The sequence below is a fragment of the Schistocerca gregaria genome, chromosome 2 (genome assembly GCF_023897955.1).
Source record: "Schistocerca gregaria isolate iqSchGreg1 chromosome 2, iqSchGreg1.2, whole genome shotgun sequence".
Lineage (NCBI taxonomy): Eukaryota > Metazoa > Arthropoda > Insecta > Orthoptera > Acrididae > Schistocerca > Schistocerca gregaria.
This window is the reverse complement of record NC_064921.1, coordinates 148,717,525-148,742,534: the sequence shown is the minus strand read 5'-3', so window position 1 is coordinate 148,742,534 and position 25,010 is coordinate 148,717,525. Positions and strand designations below refer to the sequence as shown.

Below are 25,010 nucleotides of genomic sequence, written 5' to 3'. Positions count from 1 at the left end.
TTTTCGAAGGTATTTTCGTTCTCTTCCGATAGCTCTTTTAACGTTGTGTTTAATCCCCACTAATGATTTCAATCGGGAATCTATTTTCGTGTAGAGTATTTTTTGTGAGAGACGGGAGAGAGAAGTTCTGTCTTGTCTTCATTGACTTTAACGTACATTACATTAATACTTGTTCCATATATCGTGAATACAACGTTTCGTAATGATGTGGAACCTGTCAGTTTAACATAAGTTTTCATTACACAATTATTTTTGTCTTTTTTTGACAGCCACTACTTCACATCTAAAAATTCGTCTATTGAGCAGAAGGCTCTCCAGCTATCAGTGGTCTCACTGTGCTAATAGAATTTCCAGTATGTAACTCTTACTGGCCTCCGAAGCGTTTAGTACGGTGGATGTATGTGCAAGTTTTCGTTGCCTATGAAAACCCAGCTTTTATCCAACGAACTCTATTCTCGGATTGGAAAATCTTTGGCGTTTCCGAGTCGATTTTCATCTTTGATAGGTATTGGGGAAGTGGTAGGCGCTACTGTATGCGTATTTTATGATGTGATTTGGTTATGCGTGCTTTATGTGTAATACTGTAGCATTTTGTTGCATTTCTTATTAAGTTGAAGAACTGAGACGAGTATTATCATAATTTGGATGGAAGGCAAGTAGTACGTGTACGTACGTTTGTTTATTCAAATACACATCGATTTGCATCGTAGTGAGGACTGAAAAGAACCGATGCTCTCTAGTGTTTGTTTTTGACAGGGGATTATGAATCTTGAAGGAAAATTAATACAATGTCATAGTGTTTTTGCTGTTTCAGTACAGTCCAATTCGGAGACCTTAAGTTGTTTTTCAGTGTTTCGCATATGTCGTCATTACCGGTTAATACTGAATTAATTTATTGAGCGCATTTCCAAGATTCTTTACTCTTCTTTGTTTTAGTTTTCGGGTCTTGCTGTATCCTATATCTTTCTTTTATTTTTCTTATTTAAGGCCTACATAACCTGACAAACATATCACTGAAGATCATTCCTGAATAGCAGTGTCTGTGTAATCTCCGTATGGAACAAAAACGCCTAAGCAGAACTTTCCCGCAACTCAAAGGTTGTTTTTTTTTCTTTAAAAAAAGAGACACTTTCATTTTCAACGTTAGCCGTGTTATCGTAGGCTTTATGTGCGTAACTCGTACATCCTTGCTTATAAGAAATGAGCCTTTTTTATACACCTGTTGTGGTTTAGTCCCTGCGGTAAATGGATAGTGGGAGATGTGGCGGTATATAGACTTGTGACAGTTGCGCGATGTCTGTTTATTAAAGTTGAAATTTTTCTGACAACATTCTGAGCTAATTGAAATTTTAATGTTGTGACAGTACAGTTTTTCCGGTACTTTTCTACCTAACTTGAAGTTGGCCTTAGTAGTTATGCCCCCAAGGACTTAGTAAATTAGTAACTGTCATTCTGCTGAGTGCGTTTTGATGTTTGTAAGACTTATGTATGCCATAGCAACATAAAAATGCCAATGGAACGTGTCACTACATAATTCATATGTATTATACAGTATGTCATCGGGTTATTCCCTCAATGGATGTACTCATGCTGATAAGCGGATGTCTTTTCGCTGTTCTCGAACAAAATATTCAGAGCCATTCCAAACTGTTTTCTTGCTGTATCAGATTTAGCTCTGATATGTAGTTTGATTAAATGGAAAGTGTGGAGGAAGGAAATTGACGTTTAATATCCCATCAGAGTATTGTCATACAACTGTAGATTCGCATTTAACATTCACATTTTCGTCATCTGAAATACTGTCCTTCTGCTCAGGTATCTATTTTATGTAATGAGATTTTTGTGGGCACCTTATACTGAAAGCCAGAAAGCAAACTGATGTTCCCAGTTATATGGCAATAACTAGGATTGATTTTCTTCTAATGCCTTTGTTTTCAGAGGAATCTCAAGTTTGGTATAGTGGCAATGTTCACAGTATAGTAGGTGAGAATGACTTGCTCTCCATTACTGATTTATTAGGAGCATTGCTATCCAAATTATTTGGTTCATGCTGTGCAAAGCTAAAGCTGATTTTTGTTGCAGTAATCAAGGGGCATTACATGTTAAGTCAACTAATGAAAATGATTTTCAACCTGACACTCTTGGATTTATTTGAAATTAAGTATCGACTTAGTATTCAAAAATAGTAACACAATTTTTTTCGGGTGAAAGGTTAGTGAGAAATGGGTGCTTAAAAAATTGAATTTTCGACTTGCAAAAATGTTGATTTTTTTTTCCAATGACTGTTCTAATTAAGCTAGAACAATCAAACAAGGGAAAATCCAAGATGGAATGTAACAGTGTTATGAAAAGGGAAGTTGCTACTTACCATATAGCGGAGATGCTGAGTCGCAGATAGGCGCAACAAAAAGACTGACGAATAAAGCTTTTGGCCATTAAGGCCTTTGTCAACAAACAACCCTCCTCCCCACCACACACACACACACACACACACACACACACACAAAAGCAGACAAATTTCAGCTAATTATGTTTCATACCATATGAAATCCCTTTAATAAAGCTATCAAATCAGCTCAGTTTCAGTTTAACTGGAATACAAGTTGTGGCCAGATCAACATTGTTCCACAAGCTGAAAGTTTGTGGGTTTTTTCCCCACCCATTACTCAGTAACTTTTTCATCAGAGAAATGTGAAAAAATGTTTTTTGTTACTAGTTACGAATATTAGACGCATACTTAATTTCAAATAAATCCAAAAGGGTCAGGTTGTAGTATTTGTTGGTTTGAAATCGATTAACCCTTAACATTTATTGAGACAAGCAAGTATTATCATCCATTTAAAAGATTCTGCATATCAATATACTATAAACCACTTGGAACAGCCTCTAAAAGCGTTGCTTCAACCATAATGGTTGTATATAGGGCAGTTTTCAGAAAACCCATTGGGGTATATTCCAACACTGGTGATACTTACCCCAGTAAAAAGGTTCATTTAAAGAAAAATACATTACAGTATTGAACGAGAATCTCATGTTATGAATAAGTGGTTTTGTTTTAGATTTGAACAACATGATGTAAGCTTACAGAAGGAAGTATACTAAACTGGAATTGAGTGGAAATTGAAAGCAGAAAAGATGTGTCTTTAGAAGTGCTGAGGATTCAAATGAGTCTGTAAAATTCTTTATCTTACATATTTAAAAAAATGGACTCCTCCAGTTGATCTTACACCGAGCGTTCATAATCCAAAACCTTCATCGAAAAATGTAATCATTCAAAGTATAGACCAATAATAGGCCTACAAGCTTCGTGGTTACATTATCAAAAGTTCAAATATGAACTGTGGACTAACAAACCAGTATCCCAGCTTTCATATCAATTGCAGAACAGTGGGGCTAAAGTAGTTGGGATGCAAAGAGTGCAACTTTAATTGAGGTGTCAAGGCTTTAATTAGACAGCACAAACAGCTCACATTTTGAAAACCTGGAAATACCAGCTCATCTAGAGTAGCAGTTTTTACTGTAGATTCTCCCTGCACCTGCCCACCCCACAATAATGAAAGAGGTATTCATTCAGTTGACTTTTTTAAAGCACCAACTTGGATGAGGCAGTAATCTCAGTCATACTTAAAACACTCAGTGTTTGCTAAGTTGCCTAAAGTTGTATAGATTGAACATGGTTGTGATGTGTGAATAATTGTCAGTGGTTTGTGACATGAATACCCTTCCCCAGTATTTTTGTTTCTCAGGGTGAAGTTCTGTGACAGTTATTTAAGGCACCTGAATGTTGTTTGGTCTTATTTAACAATCCCAGAAGCACATGTATGGCTGGCACATTGTTTCAAAATTAATAACATGTACACACATTCAATGTTGAAGAAAAGAACAAAGTTAATTGTCTGCAGAACATTACACTCCTGATACAATACTGTATCCAAGGGAAAATAGTAGATTGTTAATAATGTTAGTTTTTATCATCATCAGCTGCTGCATTTTTTACCCACCCATAGTGGCATTATTGGACATTATTGGGTATTAAATCAATAAAATACATTTGGGGGATAAAAAATGTTTAAAGGTATCCCATCTATGGTATTATATTTATAAAATACTTTTGGCCAATACAAAAAAGAGTTTAAAAGTATCCCAACTACTGTTGAAAAGTGTCATCATGGAGATAAAATTTAGCAATTGTATGTTTCAACTGAACTGTTAATTTTTGTTCAGTACTTTATTCCTTGCAACAATTTGTATTCTGAAATTTGTTGAAATGTGCTTTCCTCTCTCCCTATTGTTTGACGTATAGTAAATCGTAGTTTTAATATATTGTGTTGAGGAATCTAGTTTTAAATCTGTCAGTAAACTAGTCTTCAATTGGAGAGGGCAGGGTCTGAACAGTAATACTGAAGATACAAATACCACTGATCTGCATTGAGCCATGTTCTTGTCAAAATGATGGACATAAATCACTCCCCAAAATCCAGTATGCATAAAATTTGCAACATAACAAGAATTATTAGTTCTTATCATGACACATATGTTGACTTTCCCATTTCAAAACCACACCGTCACCTTTCGATCGTGACTAAACCTTGGACAATGTTGTAGTGCGGTCTGTTGCCTCAATCTGCATTTCCAAAATAATAATATGGGCACAGAATAGATATTGTCAGTGTTCTGTTCATGCTTGTACGATATCACACTCTACAATATCTGTATCTCACAGGTCACGTGGTATCATTAGATTCATTTGATCCTTCAAAATGTTACTCCAACCCATTTTTGTCCCATAGTTTTTAATTTCACAATGACTATTTACTTTTTTATTCGTTTATCTCATTAGAATCATTTTAGGTGGATAGTTAGTTGTAGAGCTAATATCTCATTAAATGGGTGCCAAAATGTAATGCATTCAAGTAGCTATGGTGTTGGAGAAAGCTTAACGGAGGACAAATTCACAAAAATTTGCTGATAATATGTCAGTTGTTGCTCTGGAGCAATGAACTGCAATACAGGAGATCATTACAATTCTCAAAAGCATTTTGTCTTCTGAGTGGAGATGAATCTTTTAGCAAAGAAGATCGTCAAAATATTTCTTGTGTATGCTCTTCTGCAGCCTCAAAAATGTGTGAAATGCATATTATTGTAATAGTAATCTCCCAGGGCTCCTCATTTTATATTTTATTTACTGCTACTGTAAGTAAAAAGTACTCTCAGAACCACTAGCTGTAAATAAAATATGAAGAAAAACAATCTTGGAAAATTCCTCACATACTGGAAAGCTTTCAGTAAGACAGCTGAACAGTTGTATTACTTATTGAAAGCTTTAGAAAATAGGTCTTCGTAAATTACTTGTGGTATGAATTGTGGGAACCAGAATTTATGAGCCAGTCAGTGAGAAAACTGTAAGTATGTTCTCCTTCTAAATACTGGTATTTCATACAGATTTCTTACATCAACTTTCCTTATAATTCTAATTTGTGTGATTAAGGTAAAGCATTTTTAAACTTGGAGTTTTAAGGGATTAACATGTTTGTCTATGGAATCTTGTTAAAGATTCAAAGAAAATGCAGTTAAAACTCCTTTGTTACAGGTTACATGTGTGTTGGAAGCATTTAATAAATATGGATTGTGCAATTAAACTTGAACAGTCATCTAGTAGTGAAAGCACTTCAGTGGTCCCCAAAAGTGATGAAATCTCACTGAGCAATGAGCCAAGCACATCACTGAAAGAAACTGAAACAACTGATGACACAAATAATCTAAATGAAGGTCAACAGGCAACTGAAAAGAGTGAAACTGACGCATGTGCACAAAATGCAAATGCCACAAATGAGAGTAATACAGAGTCGTGCACAAATAATTTGAATGGTGATCAGAATGAGAACAGTCTCACTGGAAAGCCTGTTAAGAGTGAAAGCTCATGTTCATCTAATGTCATCTGTAATATAGAAGCTGATGTCCTCCCTGTTGTTGATTCCAAGGCTGATTACAGAAGCAAGTGCAGTTTATCAGAAGATTCTGAGGATGATTCGAGTAGTTGGGAAGATGAGGATTCAGACAGCAGCACAAGCAATAGTGATGATAGTGATAGTAGTAGCAGCAGCAGCTCAGTTTCAAGCTCTTCTTTGGCCTCTGGAGAAGATTCAGATTTTGACATGTAAGTGCATTTTCACATGTGGCATAAATCTCTATCTGGATTTTCTGTTCATGGATGTTGTACAGTAACACTTCTTTAACTACAAATATATCTTGTTACTAGCTTCAATACTGAGACAACCAGTAAAGGGCCACCAAGAACTAGAGGAGAATTGACATTAGATGATCTCCCACCAATACAGAATCTGCACATTACTGTGCCAAAGAATGAATGCTTGGAAATTGGAACAATAACAAGTATTGTAGAACAGCTAGGTAAGCACTCCATAGAATACTTATATCCAACTATATTGAGGTATTCTTCTGGTTTACATGTGGGTGTTGTGGGTGTCAGCAGTAAAGTGCCAGTCTACAAATCCAATTGGCTTGAGTTCAATTCCTATTCAGTCATAGAAATTTTGTCACTTATCACTTCTTTCAACTCTGAAAGTGAGGACCGGCCACTTAATTTATTTTTCGTTTTCACTTTAGTTCTTCAGTAAATTACATATTTTAAAATAATGACAGAAAGTATAATTATTCCTTAAAATAAATGAAGTATGAGATGAAATAGACAGATAGCAAGATGTCCATATATTGTTGTCATATGCAGTGAGTCCAGTTTTTGAGCAGCAGATGGCTTGCACGCAGAGAAAATTGCAGTCCGTCTTGTACTCAGGTGCTGTCTTTTTTAACACAAAGTTGTGGCCCGAGCTGTGACCACAAAGTGTTAATGTTAAAGATGTAATTAAGTGGTTTAGAGTCCATCTCCTCTTTTATCTGGCTGGGTGATTGTTTGACAGTCAGAGAAAGATGAGGGCATACTGCTAAAGTAAGAGGATCATGCCTAGTAAAGCATGATTCAAACTAACCTTCAAGTCAAGGACATTGTTGCCTTTTATGAATTTATAAAGGTAAGTTCATGCCACTTGCTATAAAAGAAACACTTAATATTGTCTTACAGTCATATAAATGTTACAACAAATGAATAATGTGACACATGGAGTAATGATGATGATAATGAAAATGCTTAAGCTTTTTAATTTCGGGATTCTAATAATGGAAGGAAACGAGGACAGGCAATGTTGTTAGAACCATGCCAACATTTCCTTACATTGGTTTGAGAACTGAATAAGATGTAAATAAAAGTGTCTGAGCCAGAAAATTTTCCTGAGTCCCTATAGCGAAAAATGTATACCTTATATTACATTTATTTTAGTCAGAGGACAGCACTTACCACTTGGTAATTTGCCAAGTGAGAAATTCTTCAGTGGAGGTTTGAAAATTGTGCTTATCAGTAATGGCTTTCAGCTCATGTAACAGACCTGTTGAAATTGTGTGCTGCAGAATAAGTTTTCAGAGTGATATTTCGAGTGTGCTCTAGGGATATCACAAAATGTTGGCCATTCTGGATCATAGCCAACAAAATGTCCCAGGCACCTTTGTGCATCTTGGCATCGTTCTCAGGACTGCCTCTAATGTGTTCCACAGAATACGTGGACTTGATGTAGCTTTCAGGTAAAACCTGTAGTTCATGTTGTGAGTGTTGCTCTAATTGCCTTGCTACAGCACAGTAATACTGGAAAGATCCTGTTTGTTGTTGTTGTTTTGACAAAGGCGTGTGGATGCTATGTGAATGATTGATTTGATGCAGGTAGGCTGACAAAATGTATGAGCAGTACATGGCTGTTTTCAGTTTATTATTGGTCTGTGGACTATAAAAGGGATGTGGAAATAAAATTCTTGGATGCGTCCAGAGATATGAAAGGGCCTTTAGAAACAAATTTTTCAGTGTTTCTTAAAACCCGATGAAAAGGTTGTTGGGTGCAAAACTAAACTATACATGGCATTCAGTCCAAATGATACTTTTTTCTTTGTAGATTTCTTTCTCACAATAGGATCAACTAGATGCTTTCCACTTTATTTTATTCTGTGCCTCGTCCTCAGTCTGCTGGCAATTTCATGAACTTCAATGTTGTTCAGCATTCTAAGTCATCTTCCTCTCTTTTTAAATCTTTCCTTCAGTTACTCTTGATTTGCGGAGAGTTTTTTTCTTTTTTTTTCCTTTCTTTTTTCCCCCTGCCCCCAATACATGCCTCAGGCAAGATGTTTTTCCTAATTATACTAATTTGCATATTCTTCCCTGTCCTATTCTTAGAAGCACTTCATTTGTTATTCATTGATTCCATTTCACTTTCAGCATTTTTCCATCACAGCCACACTTCAAAACTGTCGAAGTATTCTTCTATTTCTTTTTGGCCATCCGTTATTTGCTGTCGTATAATACTACACTTGTGACAAAATACTTGGCAAGCCTTTCTTTTAATTTTATTGGAATTCACCTTTTCTAAAGTTCTTTTGTCCATAGAGATTCTAATTCTTGTTTCTTACGCATTTTCTGTCATCATACTTCCTGAGTACCTAAAATTTGTTGCAAGGTCTTTCATTCCAATGATTTTTTTGTCATGTTTGCTGATTCTTACCACTTTGGTCCCTCTTTCATTTACTCTCATTCCATAATCTTTTTTCTGATCCTGTGCATAATAATTGTAGTTCTTCTAATTCTGTTAAGGCCACTTTATCATCTGCATACTTAATTTTGTTTATGCCGTCTCCTCCTCCTCCTCCTCCTGTTAAATCATTGGAAAGTGTGGATAAGAAATAATACCCTGTCTTAACACCTTTCGCAGTACCTGTCTCATCTGTTTCCTCATTTCCATTCTGTAGTACTATTTGTTTCATTTAGGGTTCCTTAATTAGGCTTCAGTACTGCTAGTCAACACCAGCATTTTTAAAGGTCTTCCTTCATAAGGGGACTGTAGACAATTCTGTCAAATGACTTTCCCAGTCTGTAAAAGATGTACATATCCCTGTTAATTTTGGCTCTCACCACATCACAAATCTTTGTTTCAGTGTTGTTTCCCTCACATTCCAGGTCTTGCTCCAATGTTCTAGATTCTTTACTGAACACGCTGTTATTTACATCGACATGACTACTTTGCAATTCACAGACCAGTGCTTGACAGAGGGTTTATTGAACTACCTTCATTATTCTCTCTCTCTCTCTCTCTCTCTCTCTCTCTCTCTCTCTCTCTCTCTCTCTCTCTCTCTCTCTCTCTCTCTCTCTCTGTGTGTGTGTGTGTGTGTGTGTGTGTGTGTGTGTGTGTGTGTGTGTGAGAGAGAGAGAGAGAGAGAGGAGAGAGAGAGAGAGAGAGAGAGAGAGAAAGAAAAAGTTGGGTACATCTTTCCATGTGAGATTTGATCTCTATTATTCTGTTCGATCATTTCTCCCTATGTAGGTGGTCATCAAAATATTTTTACGTTTGGAGGAGAATGTTGGTGACTGAAATTTCATTAAAAGATCTTGTTGCAGCGGAAAATGTCTTCAATGATTGCCACCCAACTCGCATATCTGTGACATTCGCCCCCCCCCCCCCCTTCTTTTTTTAACTTTTTCTGTGTTCTGTCAATCCTATTCAGTAAGGATCCCACATCCAGAAGGGGACAGGTGGATGAGCATAGACTACGCATTCTCTATAGTAGTTATATTGCATCTTCTGTGTGTACCAACAATAAAATCCAACCCTTGGCTCACCTATCTTTCCATTTTTATTGAAAACTCTGTATGCTAACATTTCTATGCTCTTTTGTTCAATTCTTAAATCTTCTGTACTTTTTCTAATTTATATTGTTATATTTTCAGTTAAATTTTCTCTCACAATTTTTTGCTTGTTTCTCTCTAGCATATTAGTTATCTTCATTGTTCATAATTGTTTTTTTTTTTTACATTCATTACTTCTCCAATTTCTGCTAAGACTTTCAGAATCGCATATTTAATCTTATACTAATTTTCTAATGCCTTGGTAGTTTTCGTTGAATTGGCCAGTTTTTCTTGGGTGGTTTGAGAAGAGGCATTAATTTTCCAGGGTTCCACATCCTACATTGTTACTGGTTGCCTACTTTTCATAAGATTCAGATTATTTGTATTGCTTCCAGCAAGTTACAGTCTGCTTCAGCATTTACTGCAGAGGTTTTATTCCATTGTGTCATGTATTTGAATCTTTGGTTAGTTACAATAAAGTCTAGTTAATATCTTGCACTGTCACAAGGTGCTTCCCCTGTATACAATCTTTGATGACTGCTCTTAAAGCAAATAAGAGGGTTAATCAAAAGGTAGCAGGAATTTTTAATTTCTCAGGCTTTTTACGTTCGATTTTCATAATACTTTTATCTTGTTGATACATATGTTCCTGAAGTTTATTTGAATTTCCAGTTGGTTTGAGTATTTAGTTTATTGTTGGAAGCCTGTCTGTCTGTCTGTCTGTCTGTCTGTCTGTCTGTGTGTGTGTGTGTGTGTGTGTGTGTGTGTGTGTGTGTATTACAGTGCTTGATGAATTTTTACATTTGAAAAGGATAGATCAAAGGATTTGCATTAAATTTTTCATGAAAAAAGGCATAAAGTACAGCACTGCATTCGAAATGTTAACTGTGTCTTCTGGCAAATTTACATTGAGAAAGACAATACTTAACAAATGATATAAAAATTTCAGAGATGATTGAGAAGATGTTAAAGACAATTGCCCTGGAAACCCTAACACATCAATTACTGATGACAGTGTGGAAGAAGCAAAGATAATAATTTTGGAAAATTGCCAAACATCCATCAGAGAGGTTGCTGGTGTTATCGGCATATCTTTTGCCTCGTGCCAAGCAATTTTTTCAAATGTTTTGGGCATGACGTGTTGCAGGAAAGTTTTCTCAGATATTACTGAATTTGGACCAAAAACAGCACCACATAGACACTGCTCAGGAATTGCTGAATGAAGTCAAGGATCCTGAACTCCTAAAGAAGGTTATAACAGGTGATGGAACGTGGGTATACAAGTATGATGCAGAAACAGAGGCCCAATCGTCCCAAATGGGAACTGCGTGAAGAACCAAGACCGAAAAAAAATTAAACAAGTTTGAGCACATGTGAAGGTTCTTCTGTTTCCTTTGATTACAATGGGATAGTGCATCATGATTTCCTGCCTTATGGTCATACTGCCTGTAAGGAATAGTACCTGGAAGTTATGTGCCGTGGGCGTGACCAATTGAAAGAAAACTATCTAATGCTCCCAATCACACCTAAATGCTTATTCATGACTTTTTGACAAAAAAAAAAGAACTGTTATTATGCCTTAGCCACCATATTCGCCGGGCATTCTCTCCTGCGACTTCTTTCTATTCCCAAGGTTGAAGTGAACCATAAAAGGAGGTAGTTTTGTCACCATTGATAAAATAAAAACAGATTCACTGAAAGAGCTGAACAGCATAACAAAAAGTGAGTTCCAGAGGTGCTTTCAAGGTTAGAAAAGGTGCTGGCACAAGTGTGTTATATCTGTGGGGGACTACTTTGAAGGGGACAAAGTTGATGTTGATGAATAAATAAAGATTGTTTAAGAAAAACAAAAATCCTTCTGGTTATTTTTGGTCACATGACATATTTGTGTTTATTAGATTAAAGCAATCACAGGAGGCTACTAGTTTTTTGTCCTTACCGTTTATGTTGCCAAGTCCATATTGCCCAATGACATGTTTCTGTTTACCTTTCTCTGCTGTGCTATTCCAGTCTCCCATCAATGATCAAAATATGCACAGGGCCACTCACCATTTGTATTGCTAACAATGGTGTAACTTTCATATTGTTATCATATTTCTCTTGCATATCAATCAAACTTTGTATGCTTTTTCCTATTTTCTTTTTTAATATTATTTTATAGTGTCCTACTTCAAATTATCTTCCTCCTCACTGCACTAGTGTTATTATGCTGATTGGTAGGATTCTTGCCCAAGCAATTTTATGTGCCATTCAAATTTCTGTTTCATAGGATTTGTAGTTCTTGTCCACTGCAACAATTGTACTGCTGCCTCTCCTATGAGTTTGTTCTTTGTATATACTCTTAAATTCGCCCCAAAAATCTCACTGCTGTTTGGATTTGGTTTTAACCAGCTATCTGTAGACAGTATTATGTTAAGTGGTGAGTGACGTAAAAGTACCCTGTGCTCATGTGCAGCTCAAGTAGTGAAGTCCTATCAGCAACATCAACTATGCCTAAGGGGGGCAACATTGACAGTTCAGATTGTAGTGTTGACACCAGCTGACAACCACAAGGTATTGTGACCTTTCATGGTCAATGTGTAGTAAGAGAATGCTTTGGCAGTTGATCACTAAGATTTTGATGGTTTCTGTCAGTATTGTTGTTTTGGTCTTCAGTCCAGAGACTGGTTTGATGCAACCTTCCCTGCTACTCTATCCTGCACAAGCTTCATCTCCAAGTAACTATTGCAACCTACTTCCATCTGAATCGGCTTAGTTTATTCATATGTTGGTCTCCCTCTATGGTTTTTACCCTCCACACTGCTCTCCAATGCTAAATTGGTGATTGCTTGATGCCTCAGTCTTACATTAATTCAATGGTAATTGTATGACTGTATGGAGTCACCTAATCTAAAAAGAAACCTCAAGTGCACCACACACTTAACAGCTATCTGGGTAGCAGCCTCTGATGTTTAGTACATCCCTAAACCATTTAGCATAATAGTGCAGTTCACAACTTATGCTCCAAGTCTGGGAAGTTGCAGCCCACCACATTACAGGTTCTTCAGAGTCTTGGGTTCAAGATTTCAGCTGAGCTCAAAACCAGAAAAGCTACCATCAGTAATCAGGAGACACTACAAATTGTGAACTTCATTGAAATTGTGAGAGCAAGGTGGATCTTCTCGACCTCCTCCATGGAGGTCCACACTCAACAGTTGGTTGTAACCTATTCTCTCTGGTGGTTGGCACAGTTTCTTCAAAAAGTTAATTGTGGCCTCCCAGCATACACAATAAGTGCACAAGAGACTCTGTATCTGTTTATGCCATTTCCTTAAGGGGTACTATTCACCATATGTCTGAACTACTGACAAGTTCCACTATCCCTTTCCCAGTATAAATCAGGTTTCCTAACAGATGAAGTTGGGTGCACTAACTCAGTTTCAGTGGGAGGCCATACTTCAAACTTGGAGTCTAGGGGATGGGGTGTAGTACCCAGAGTCTTCTCTGGCCCCTGGCTCCCACGCACATGGTTTCTTGGCCTAACATTGGCATGCTGCCCACATTAGAATCGACGAGTGGTGATAGGTCCTTTATTTCCTAGAGGGAGACAGTATTCACAGGAGAGTAATGTATGTGAGGTACATTTGGTGTATTTGCTATGTAGCTCCCAGTAACCCACACAATGCCACTCTTTCTCTCCTGTTTTGCATTTGCAGTCTCGTTAGGGGGCAGATATATAATATCACTGTAAGAATCCCCATTTTTCAAACTAGGTGTCTATGAGTAACACCACATATCATCCAAATTGAATGTTTGACAAAAATATGTGTATGGAGCAATTTGTTGCAAAGTATTATGTCATATGAAATCGGGGAGTGAAGGTAAGCATAGTAACCTGCCAGAGTCTATTGTCGTTAACAGCGGAAAAATATTGTGAATGGTTAGGGTAGCTGTATTCAACTTCTGTAAGTGACACAAATATGCATGTTTAGTTAGAGCTTCCCACCTATCCTCAGTTACAAAATTTTCCACTTCCATTATGTTGCTCCCACTGTAATAGACTAGCATATTTATTTGCCGCATTTGTTTTAAGAATTAAATGTATTGTTGTATTCCGGTTGTGAATTTGCCAGCTGTGAATGAGGGACTGATTCCTATCAGGCACATTATTTGCTTTATTAGATAATTACTGATATGAATCTTAAGTTTTGTTTGTATCTTCTGCAAGTAATATTCGTGGGTCTCCTGACAAGTCAGTTCCAGTTTTACTCCAAATACTTAATTACTGATGTAGTTTTCAAGTGCTAGTTGCAGTATTGTGTGTGCTTTCATGTGGAGTGCAACCAGACTGAGGTATTGCCGGTATCATGAACCTACTTATTGGAGATTTAAATGTCTAGCACCTGCCAATACATTTTTATATGTGTATCATTTTGTCCGCCTGGTCCTTAGTTCTGTGAAATGTAGATCCGCTCTGGTGTTTCCCATCTCTGACTGGTAATATTGATGCCAGGATCTTACTTAAGGTATCCAAACCTTAACTTAATTAAATTCTCCTTTTCTGTTTACTTTGTTTTCCAACAAACTTATTTTGTAGGAACTTGAAGTCTGCATTGTAATTCTGGTCTTGTCATATTTCATGATTATGTTCTAGGCTGTGCTCAGTGACTTCAGATTTGTGTGCATTTTATGTTACTGTTTAGGTGCTTCAAAAGTTGGTGAAGTTTTATTAGTGTTGCCATGGCAGTAATGTACTCACAGTACACTTGTTGAAGAATATTGCTTTCTGATGTAACTAATAACTTCTAAGAACTAAGTGTGCAGTGTAGAAATACTGAGGCATTGCATGCCTGCTACAGAGACCCAAAAGACTGTTTTTTTATGGTTGGTGTAGCGTACAGTGCTATCATCAAATAATTGCTTCAGTAAATAACAACAATTTGCCATCATAAATTTCATCTACATATCATAGAAAAGATAGTGTAAAAAACTGATAAATATGAGACAGAATTTGAGCCAATAGTTATCTTCAGATGGCAATATGTTTAGTGCTGCCAATCCACACCCAAAGGTAAAAGTGATGACATTATCCTAGCTTTCAAAACTATTAGTTCCTTCCTTGGGGAGAAGAGGGGAATAATGGGAAAAACATGTCACTCTGACCCCAGGATAAGAACACCCTAAAGGGGCTACTTGTAAGCAAGTGTGGTTTTCCAGATGCTTTCATGTGGTTTCTCGCAAATGCCAATTTTTTTCTGCATCACATGGGTTGCGTAAGACTTCGTGGCAACTGTCGTTGTAGGAATGCTCGATAGGAGGAGAAATAATGAGTGAACAAGTTAACACAACAAACAGAAGATTAACTTAATTTGTATTTCTCCAAACATATGAAGACTCAATACAAATAGTGCAGCAAGAAACAGAATCCAGCTATTACAACAGCAACAGTGAAGTGACAAAGCAGTGTCTGCATGGCATTCCATAGAGAAGTGGTTCTGAGCACGAGTGGTACGAGTCGCTGCTGCCGGCTGTCCTATATCGTATCAGCAGAGGCTCCTCTAAGTATGGCGGCATGGCTTGGTGGGCATGCACAATTGGGTCCACCAGGTCCTGCACGTGTACTACCAGCATCAGGTGGAATCTTGCAATTTCATTGTTATGATGTCCATGGGGTGATATTGATATGCCCGTGGGGTGGTGATAAACAACAAGATCCGTGTATTACATAAGAGCTTGGTGTAAAAACAACTCATCCAAGCTGTCTGTCATAAAATTAAGGGTAATTAGGAATGCGTGATGACGACGAAAGTCCTATCAAATAAATATTGAACAGATTTGATGACACAGAGTAAACATGGTGTCTACGAAGATATTCTTTAACCATAAATGCAGTAGGTTAGGCATACTGCGTGATTTTTTTTGATTTCGATAATTTTTAGTATAACTGAAAATAATCGGGACGTAAAAAAATTAAAATGAGAAAACTGGCATTAATTAGAACATTTGCTCTTCAGTAGTTCTTTTTTTTACATTTTGAATGTGATGTTGTGTGGAAACATTGTTTTATTATATTTGTAAATACATATTCATTTTTCATCATGCATGTATGACTGTTTCAATATTGATGAGATGTGTGCTGTAACTTTTTCCTACTGGTATCTGCCTATTTTATATACCTTCATTAGGTAGTATTGTATTGGTAGCAGTACGAAGACTGTGGTCTGCTATCATCAGTATTGTAGCACAGTAGCAGCAACTGTAACAGCTGTTATGCTGTGCGTTGTTTATTGTACTGCAGTTAGGAATATTCTTTTGTGACGAGGACTAATGAAGCTCAATGGAAGCATCATATCAATGGTTGGCAATGAAAACCTTGTAACTTCATTTTGGAAATTTTGCAGGTGCATCAAAATCAGTTTCTTAAAAAATAATGCAAAGTGATACAGAAAGTTGCTACATGTGTAACTCAGTAGTAGCAGCCTAGTTATAGATAGATAAGGGAAATGCGTGCACATACAAATCTCTCTTTGATTATAGAGTTAATGATTACTGTAATTGAGAGTTTTCAGACAGATGGGAGTTAAGAGGTTTTTCATTGCCTACTATTGATATGTTGTTAAAAATACTACATGAGCAACTTGATGACGTAAAACGTTTTTTGCTTCTCAGTTCTTCTTGAGGATACATGGGCTTACTTGCTACTCTGCACGTCTTTAGAAATGACAAAATTTTCACAGTATCTAATGTTAATTTTTATGCTTTGATTGTCAAGTAGTTTTTCATTAGTTGATATAGTAGTTTATTTTGTCATATATCTGTTGGCACACACCGTTCTTGTATCACTTTACCTTCTACATTGGGTATGACATTAGAGATTTACATGACATACATAATTTATTTATTTAAAAATATTGCTGCATTTTATTGATTTTGCTTTTTTAATAGTTGTTATACAGGCATACAAGGACACCCCTGCCCTAGATCTGGACAGTGTGCTATTTCTGAAGGAAGGAGACCTGATGTTGGGCCACATTTTTGATGTCTTTGGCCCAGTGAAGGAACCATGTTACTGTGTGAGATTCAATTCTCCACAGCACATTATAGATCATGGTGTGAAAGTTGGCATGAAAGTGTATTGTGCCCCAAGTAGGCAAGAACACTCCCGCTTTGTATTCCTCACTGAACTGTTGCGGTATGTAGAATGTTTATTGAGAATCTATCAATTAGTCACAGCTTTGTAGCTCAATTCATTAACTTTGATTGGTAATCTCGAATTCTATCATTTCGTTCTTTGATTTATGTATCCTCGTGGTGTACGATAGCAGTGGGGATCTCCATGATAAAATAATTTGTATATGGTACTCAGGCAAGTAGTCTGCAGAATGTGTGGTGTAATTGAGTTTTCACTGCGATGGTTGTATGTATAGAATACAGTGGTAAAATGGAAGTGTGTGTAAATTAAAATGGTGAGTGGTTATCCACTGAAGGTAATTCATTGCCAGTATTAAAATGATGTGTATGGGGCAGTCACTGTCTGGTGAGAAAGTACAAGCACAGTTGTGAACAAAAACAAAAATTTACAAAATTGTAAGGAAGCAATATTGTGAACAACGTCCAATTCACCCACAGAAGCATAACTTTGTGGTGCAATAGAGAAGGTACAGATCTCTGCAAGAAGATATTATTTCATCAAGAATAGAAACTAATCATCCTCTACATCCACATTCGAGGGTTGGAACTTGAATAGTGGCAACTGTTTATTCAGAGCTGATACAAAAGTCACATTATTGCACCTGTTACTGTCATTCAAAGTAGTCACCAGCATTGTGTAGAACCCATTGCCAGCGATGTGGAAGGTGTGGTATACTGTTAGCAGAGCCTGTTCCGCTGATGGTCCGAATGGAGCGGCCTAAAGTTATGGTGATTCTCTTGTACGACTGTGATGGTGTTATCCTAATGCGTTATGTTCCTCCACAGCAGACGGTCAATGCACAGTATTACTGTTCATTTTTGGAGCATCACCTGTGACCAGTTTTGCGAAAGAAGCCGTGACACTTTCTGTGCAACCCACCCATCATTTTGCACGGCAGTGAGCGGCTGCATACAGCGCAAGCTGTGGCTGCTCTCTTCGGTCGATGGGAATGGAACCTCCACCATACTACCCGGACTTAAGCCCTTGTGACTTCGGTTTGATTCTGAAGATGAAGGCACCACTTTGTGGCATTTGCTTCAGAATTGTTCCAGAGATACGACAGGCAGTAGACCACTCCATCCGCACCATCAACAGAACACTCTGCTGACGGTATGCTACGCCTTCCACATCACTGGCAATGGGTTCTATACAGTGGTGATGACTACTTTGAAGGACAGTAACAGGTGCAAACATGTAACTCTTTTGTATCTGTTGTGTATAAATAGTTGCCACTATTTAAGTTCGAACCCTCGTACATATTCCTCAAGTGCTGTAGGATGCATACAACTTCACATGATTGGGTGTTAGAGATGGCCAACACAATACGGGCCAAAGAATTTACAGCTTCTCATAGTTGGATTAGTCACTTCCAAAGATCACATAAAATTGTGGCAAGCAAAATAACAAAATTTGTAACAAGAAACGGATCAGAGGATGAAATGATTCAAACCGAAATGATAGCTTTCATTACAAATACAAAGCATAATTACTTTTAGTGAATCTTACATTTGCAGTGCAAACAAGTCCAATTTTCAAGAAGAAATACATGCTAAAAGAGCACTATCATTCAAAGGGAGAAAAAAAACATAGAGGCAACTGCACAGTTCACAACTACTCACACATTCATACACTATAATGCCCATAATTAGTCTGGATGGTTCATTGCTGCTTAAATTATATGTATGTCTTCAAAAATCAACTGGACATTTTGGACCGCATGTCAAAAGAACAATTTTCTATGCGAACAATTTTGTGTTAGACCCATTGAAGTTGGGAAAAGTGGGAAATCAAAATATTGCAGTTTTCGTGCATCATCCTTTTCTTCTTTTCTGTGGGAACCTCTCTCTTCTAGGTTTGTGATCAGGTCATGCAACTTCTGAGTCTTTAAAAGCTGTCTTTTGAGCTCTCACCCTGACAAAGAAGTAGAGGTAATTCAAATTCCTAGACAATGAATGTAATTCAACCATTAGAGAGAGGATTTCTGTCAGTGGAAGGCATTTTACAGGAAGCTAAAAGAGAAAATTGTGTCCAGATCACTACAGTTTCCAATGTACCACAGAGATGATATTCTCAAGTTGCAATTAGTTGTAAATTAGCAGTTTTTCCCACCACAGTTTCAAAATTTGATTAAATAAGTGTGACACTTCTCAAAATATACTGATATTAGGCTTGATTCATTTCTAACATTGGCCCAGTTTGGTCCAATGACATCTAATAACGTCTATGACTCACAGGGCTATTATATGTCATCTTCGTAGTTCTTTGTGCATAAAAAAATGTATGTTGGGAATATTGCATCAATATCTGACATTTTTGCAGTAGTTACAAGGAATGAAATTAATGTTGACATTTTCTGAACCATGTATTTTTTACTCCATAGTAATTTGGAAATACTGTTGTAGACAACATATCAGTTGTACTTGTTAATGAAAGTTTAATTATTTTACAAGTGCTGTCACCGGGTGAATCATCTATCACATTGCTGTGGCAAAAGGGCAGCACATAGCTAACTCCACCTTGACCCTAGATGTCATTGGCATAACAAAGCAAGGGACGTCATGGCTGTACAGTAGGCAGTTAAAAGCATGGAAAACGTGCAACAAATGTCTTACTGCATTAAGTTTTTTATTTATTTATTTTTTAGGTTATGTCTGCAGCTAAAATGTGTACTTATTCTTTCCAACAATAACTCAGTGGTTAAAGAAAAGCAACACTTATTTCAGTGTGGCAAGTCTGACCATTCACTTGGAAGTCATCTTGTCTCCTCCCACAGTCACTGGATGATAACACTCTCCCTGATGCCCCAGAATCCTTGGCAAACAACTGCAAATTGCTGCCCTCCCCTCCCACCGGATCGTCTGTGTGTATAGGAAACAATAATTGTTCCATCAAACTTCCTTGGGACGCACTTGATGATACCCTTGTCTCTGGTGAGCACTTGTCATTGAGGACAACATGCTGTGTTGTATTACTTAAGAAGTCCTCGAGCCACTCGCATACCTGGGAATATATTCCATATGCTTGTACCTATGTTAATGGTCTGCAGTGGAGCTCCATATCAAATGGTTTTTGAAAATCTAGGCACAAATAATCTGCCTGTTGAACTCCATCCATAGTTGGCAAAGTATCACATGAGAAAAGGACAAGAGCAAAGTTTTGCACAAGCAGTGCTTTCTACAACAGTGCTGATTGGGGGTCAGAAGCTTTTGAATCTCAAAGAAATTTATGATATTTGAACTCAGAATATAGTCAAGAATTAATATTGATGGATTGGGGTGTGTGTGTGTGTGTGTGTGTGTGTGTGTGTGTGTGTGTGTGTGTGTGTGTGTGTGTGTGTGTTCATTAACAGAGTGGCAACTTGCACAGTGCAGTAATTACAGCAACAGGACAGTTATATAATGAAAATTGTCAGGCTGACATGCTGTGGGCATGTGTTGTCAGAAGATGTGAATTTTGTTGTTTTTGCAGTAAAGAGTATGTGAATACAAAACAATACCTATGGATGCAAAATAATACTGGTCTTTTTTACTGAATAGATGGCTATTGAAAAATTAGAAAACATAAACAAATGATTTATAGACTAATGTATTATTAATAAATTTTTGTAAGAATTAGTACATACAATTCTTTACCACATACAAATTCCAAATGCAGTACAAACAGTTTATTTGTACTGTGAACTACTAGTAGCAGTGGTTAGATTTTGGGATTATAGGTAGCTAAAACCCTTAATTCGTTTAGCCCAGAAGTAATGAAGTATGTGTTCATACCACATCTAAATGATCCCAGGCAGAGGACAATGCTTTGGCCGGTTGGTGCAGAGTTTCAGCTTTAGCTAACCTTTGTTCAGTTATATTAACAGTATGCTTTTTTAAGGTTAATAGATGATATGAAAATAAATAAAATTAGATGTTCTGTCTTTATCCAGTGCCTGACGAGTTAGTCATATATGAAGAGATGTGGCTTACAGGGATAATATATTTAGAATACATGTTACAAAAATTACGCATGGCATTACTTCTCGGACAAGCACTTCAAGAAATTTCAGAGTTCGATAACTGTTGCATAATAGCTGTATTCTTCAATGTCCTTTGTCATTAGCTGTATTTCCTTTTCTTCAAAAAGTAATGAAAACCATGAATATATGAGGACCAAAACGTTTGCCAAGACTTTGTGGGTTTAACGTGAAACAGAACGTAACCTAATGCACAAGTCCACATACACACTGTATGACAAAAAAGTAAATCACCCATACAAAAAAAGTTAATAACCCGGAAGGGGAAGAAGAAATTAAATTAAACTTCACTGGTTAAAAGGGTAGGTGATGGTATTTCAGTGATTATAGAATAGCGAAATTTAAAACTAACTTGGCAGTACTGTCCTACTTGTCAGTATAATGTTGCACCCTCTCTGATCTGTACACGTGCACTGGCCTGGTTGGGAAGGATGTCATGTAGTTATTGTATCCTCTCCTGCTAGAAACTGGCCCACAACTCTTGTAACTGGTTCATGATATCCTGCGTACTGGCACTGACACGGAGTTGACATCCGAGCTGGTCCCACACTTGTTCTTTTAGGGATGGATCTGGGGATCTTGCTGACCATGGGAATACCCATCTCTCTGGCACTTCATAAAGAAGTGTTGTGTATGAATGAGTATTGTCCTGTTGAAAAACAGCACTATAATACTGCCACATGAGAGGTAACACATGAGGACACAGAATGTTAGTGGTATACAGTTGTGCCATTATTTTCCTCAATTACAGCTGACCTGAACTTGTACCCAATGGCTCCCCGTACCATGACGCCCAGGAGTAACACTGCTGTGCCTCTCTAAAACATCGGAAGAATGGGTCATCTCCCAGTTCACTGCTTTACTCGATGACAGTGGTAATCTGGGGTTCTGAGAATCAGCAGTTAAGACACTGAACACAGGGGTGCCATTCATCAGCAGTCTGAGCTTCCTGCTCATGGCCCCACTCCAAATGGAACTGTTTGTGTTGTTGTGTTAAAGGCAGCCTACACATGGGATGGTAATTCCCTTGTCCAGCTGCTGATAGTCTCCAAAAAATGGTGCAGGAAGACACACAATGTTGCATGGATCCATAATTTGTTATCAGATAACAGGAGTAGGTGTGAAATAATTATGATATCCTTGATGCCCCATACAATGATCCTCCCTTGTGGGGGGGCAAACATGTTCAACTGGAATCTCAACAATTAGTACGTTTGCTCTAACATTTTCCCATGCAGTTGTCACTCTCATGTCCAAATGCCCCACAAATCTGGATATTGGACAATTCGATGAGCTCGTCAAACGTAGACTGCCAGGTGCTAGTAATCCTGTCCTTCAAGAGCATGCAGCATCTTCATATATCTCAGTGATCACTCAGCATCTGATGCTTTTCCTGCATCTTACATACCATACCAAGTCTAGTAACAGTAAACACAGACAACGATAATACAATCTGGTGACCATTATGTCACACAGTAGTGCAACTCGAATCGTGTTCATGCCTACCAGTGTATATGAAGTTATGTAGTCACCCGACTGTCTTCTGGGTGCTTCACTTTTTTGTCAGGCAATGTACTGGGTGTTCCACTTATCTGATAACCACTGTGCAGTGCAGTAGTTGCCAGCAGCGAGCTCTCCTTTGCCCAGCAATGAGATGCCGTGTCACCCGTCTGCTGATGCAGTACAACATGACTACATTTAAAATATAACCAAATAAATTTTGTACTCACACAAGGAGATGCTGGAACTGCCCGCTATTTTTCACACATTGCTGATATCTTCTTAAGAAATTATCAGTTACACGATGTAATTCTCTCTGAGATATTGGATTGATTCGTGGATATTGTCCTTGAGTTCTTTTACCATGTGAAGATTTGTTGTGTACACTTTGTCCTTCAGTACTTTCCACAAATAAAAATTGCCTGGACTTAAATTAGGACCTCAAGGGTCCAGATATTGTTACAACTCTTTCATCAAACACACCATGAATTCTCTGCGAAGGAACATTGACCACGTGAGTCCTTGCCGTTGAAAGAATGTGAAGCTTCATTCTGTCACTCAGTTCATTAAAAATGGTCGCAAAGTGTTTGGCATGCATCTTTCACTAGTAACTGTGTCATTAAAAATAAAATGGGCCTATTCTGTCACCACTAACTGCACACCACATCCCTATTTGGGGTTCTTCACAAAACACAACAGGTCTATCTGTGCTCCAATGTTGACAGTTTTGGGAATTAACATACCTGTTTAAATGAAACTAAGCTTTGTTTGAAAACAGAATGAGATAAGGATCCATTTCACCATGTACTTGCTTTAAACCAATTTGCAAAACTTAATTGTGTGTGCAGGATCACCAGGTCAAAGTTATTGTATTAATGATACTTCATAGGGCCTTAGCCCAAGCAGCTTAGAATCTCTTTGTACAGAGGTGCACAGTATTTGTTTGCTGCCAAAAACGCCTAAGAGACTTTATAAGGGAATTTTCCAGGCAGTATGCAATTTCATCATGATGAGATTCTGTGAGCACTGTACGTCATCATTTATGCTTCTTGTCTTGAACATTTTCCATTCCACAGAATTTATTCACTAGTTTATGAACTGCCTCATGACTCGTAAATCAACACCTGGAAACTTCTTTCAAACAATCTCCGGACAGTATGAGCGGACTCAGTATGCACATACGAATTATAAATGAGCACTTGTTGTGGAGTTGAATAATTTGCTTGTGCCATTATTGTGTTCGCAAATTTCACTGTTAAACTTGCGATGCCTGTTTCAACGGTTGAATGACACTGGCCGACAAGGCGCATATGCCTGTATGGCCTTCAGGCTAAAAGCCACAAAAAGAAGGGCACAGTATGGGACTCATTCCACCGGCAGGTGTGGCTTCCATGGCTGGCCTGCAATACCCCCCAGGGGGCCATCAGATAAAAGGAACACCCTGTATATCAGTACCCTGCTAAAACTACTAAGTTTCCTGTAGGTAATATGGTTTGCCAGAATGAAAGAACTCCCTTTTGCTTAACTACTACTATTCTGTTGAAGAGTATCTTCACAGAAAATCTTAAAATTACTGCTTTTATTATTACAGTGCTAATAGTTATAACAACTTAAACTCTTACAAAATAGTTAGTTCATTATATTTCACAGCAATAAAAGGTACACCATAGAATGTGGGTATGTAATGCAATGACATAAACACTAAGTTTTCTTACTAATTTTGGCTGAGAAGTTATTTTACTTGAGACAGTGAATGGAAAGACTTCTTAAATTTCGTTATCAGTGAATTAACAAGTATTTCAGGAAATATGCACATAATAATATATTCCCTAACTTTTCATGTGCTGTAATCAGAATTGTCAAATTATGAACTTCGCTTTCATACCTGTTCAAGTAACACTGGCCTACTACCTGATTTGTAGCCCAAAACTTACCGTTTTGGTGTAGTTTCCCATGCGGGCTGTTGAGGTAGCATGGTTGAAGTTGCACAGTGTGACACCATTTCTCAAATTTAGACTCCAGATGTTTTTTGTATGTAGTTTTTGCTAAGTACATTGTCATATCTACAACTGCTTCAAGTGGTAATTAGATTAAAAGAAATAAAATGACATACAGATTTACAAGGCAGTTCTGTATTGACACCATCAATTATACAACTTCGGATTTTGTTTTTTTTTTTTTTTTTGTTAGTGTTTGTTACACAACATGAAAGCTTTGCATTTTTATGCATAAGTTGTATAATTTGTTAAAATTGAGGACAGGCAAGCACTTGTCTGCAGGTGAATGATGAGTGGCGCACACAGGTAAGTGGTTGCTTTCCTTCAGTTACTATTTACGCATTCAAATTTCTATTGTCCCAATTATATAGTTCATGTAGTGAAGTAACAGTGAACATAAAATTTACAGGCAAAAGGGTTGTGACGCTTCATGGGAACATAACAATGAACCACCTCCAAATGTTATGGAGTATTCAGATGATGAAGAGGAAAGGAAGGCTAGAAGAATGGCAAAAGAGCAAAGGAACCAGGTATGTAAAAAAGTTGATTGTTGCATAGTTGGAAATATTTGTGTGGTAAACTTTGCTCTGA

The 25,010-nt window shown here is 37.5% G+C and overlaps 1 protein-coding gene across 3 annotated transcripts in view; it reads left to right on the top strand.

The window, feature by feature from the left end:
• Positions 1-459: 459 nt before the first annotated feature.
• LOC126336570 (H/ACA ribonucleoprotein complex non-core subunit NAF1) overlaps positions 460-25,010 on the top strand; it is a 33,661-nt gene continuing 9,110 nt past the window's right edge. Inside the window, exons 1-5 of one of the 3 annotated variants that reach the window (XM_050000424.1) lie at positions 460-652; positions 5,591-6,157; positions 6,260-6,411; positions 16,661-16,907; positions 24,829-24,949. In XM_050000424.1, the coding sequence (XP_049856381.1) occupies positions 5,622-6,157; positions 6,260-6,411; positions 16,661-16,907; positions 24,829-24,949 (1,056 nt within the window). In that variant the 5' untranslated portion in view covers positions 460-652; positions 5,591-5,621. Of the gene's footprint in view, positions 666-5,590; positions 6,158-6,259; positions 6,412-16,660; positions 16,908-24,828; positions 24,950-25,010 lie in introns of all 3 variants that reach the window. The other 2 variants (XM_050000425.1, XM_050000423.1) reach the window with 2 other exon arrangements.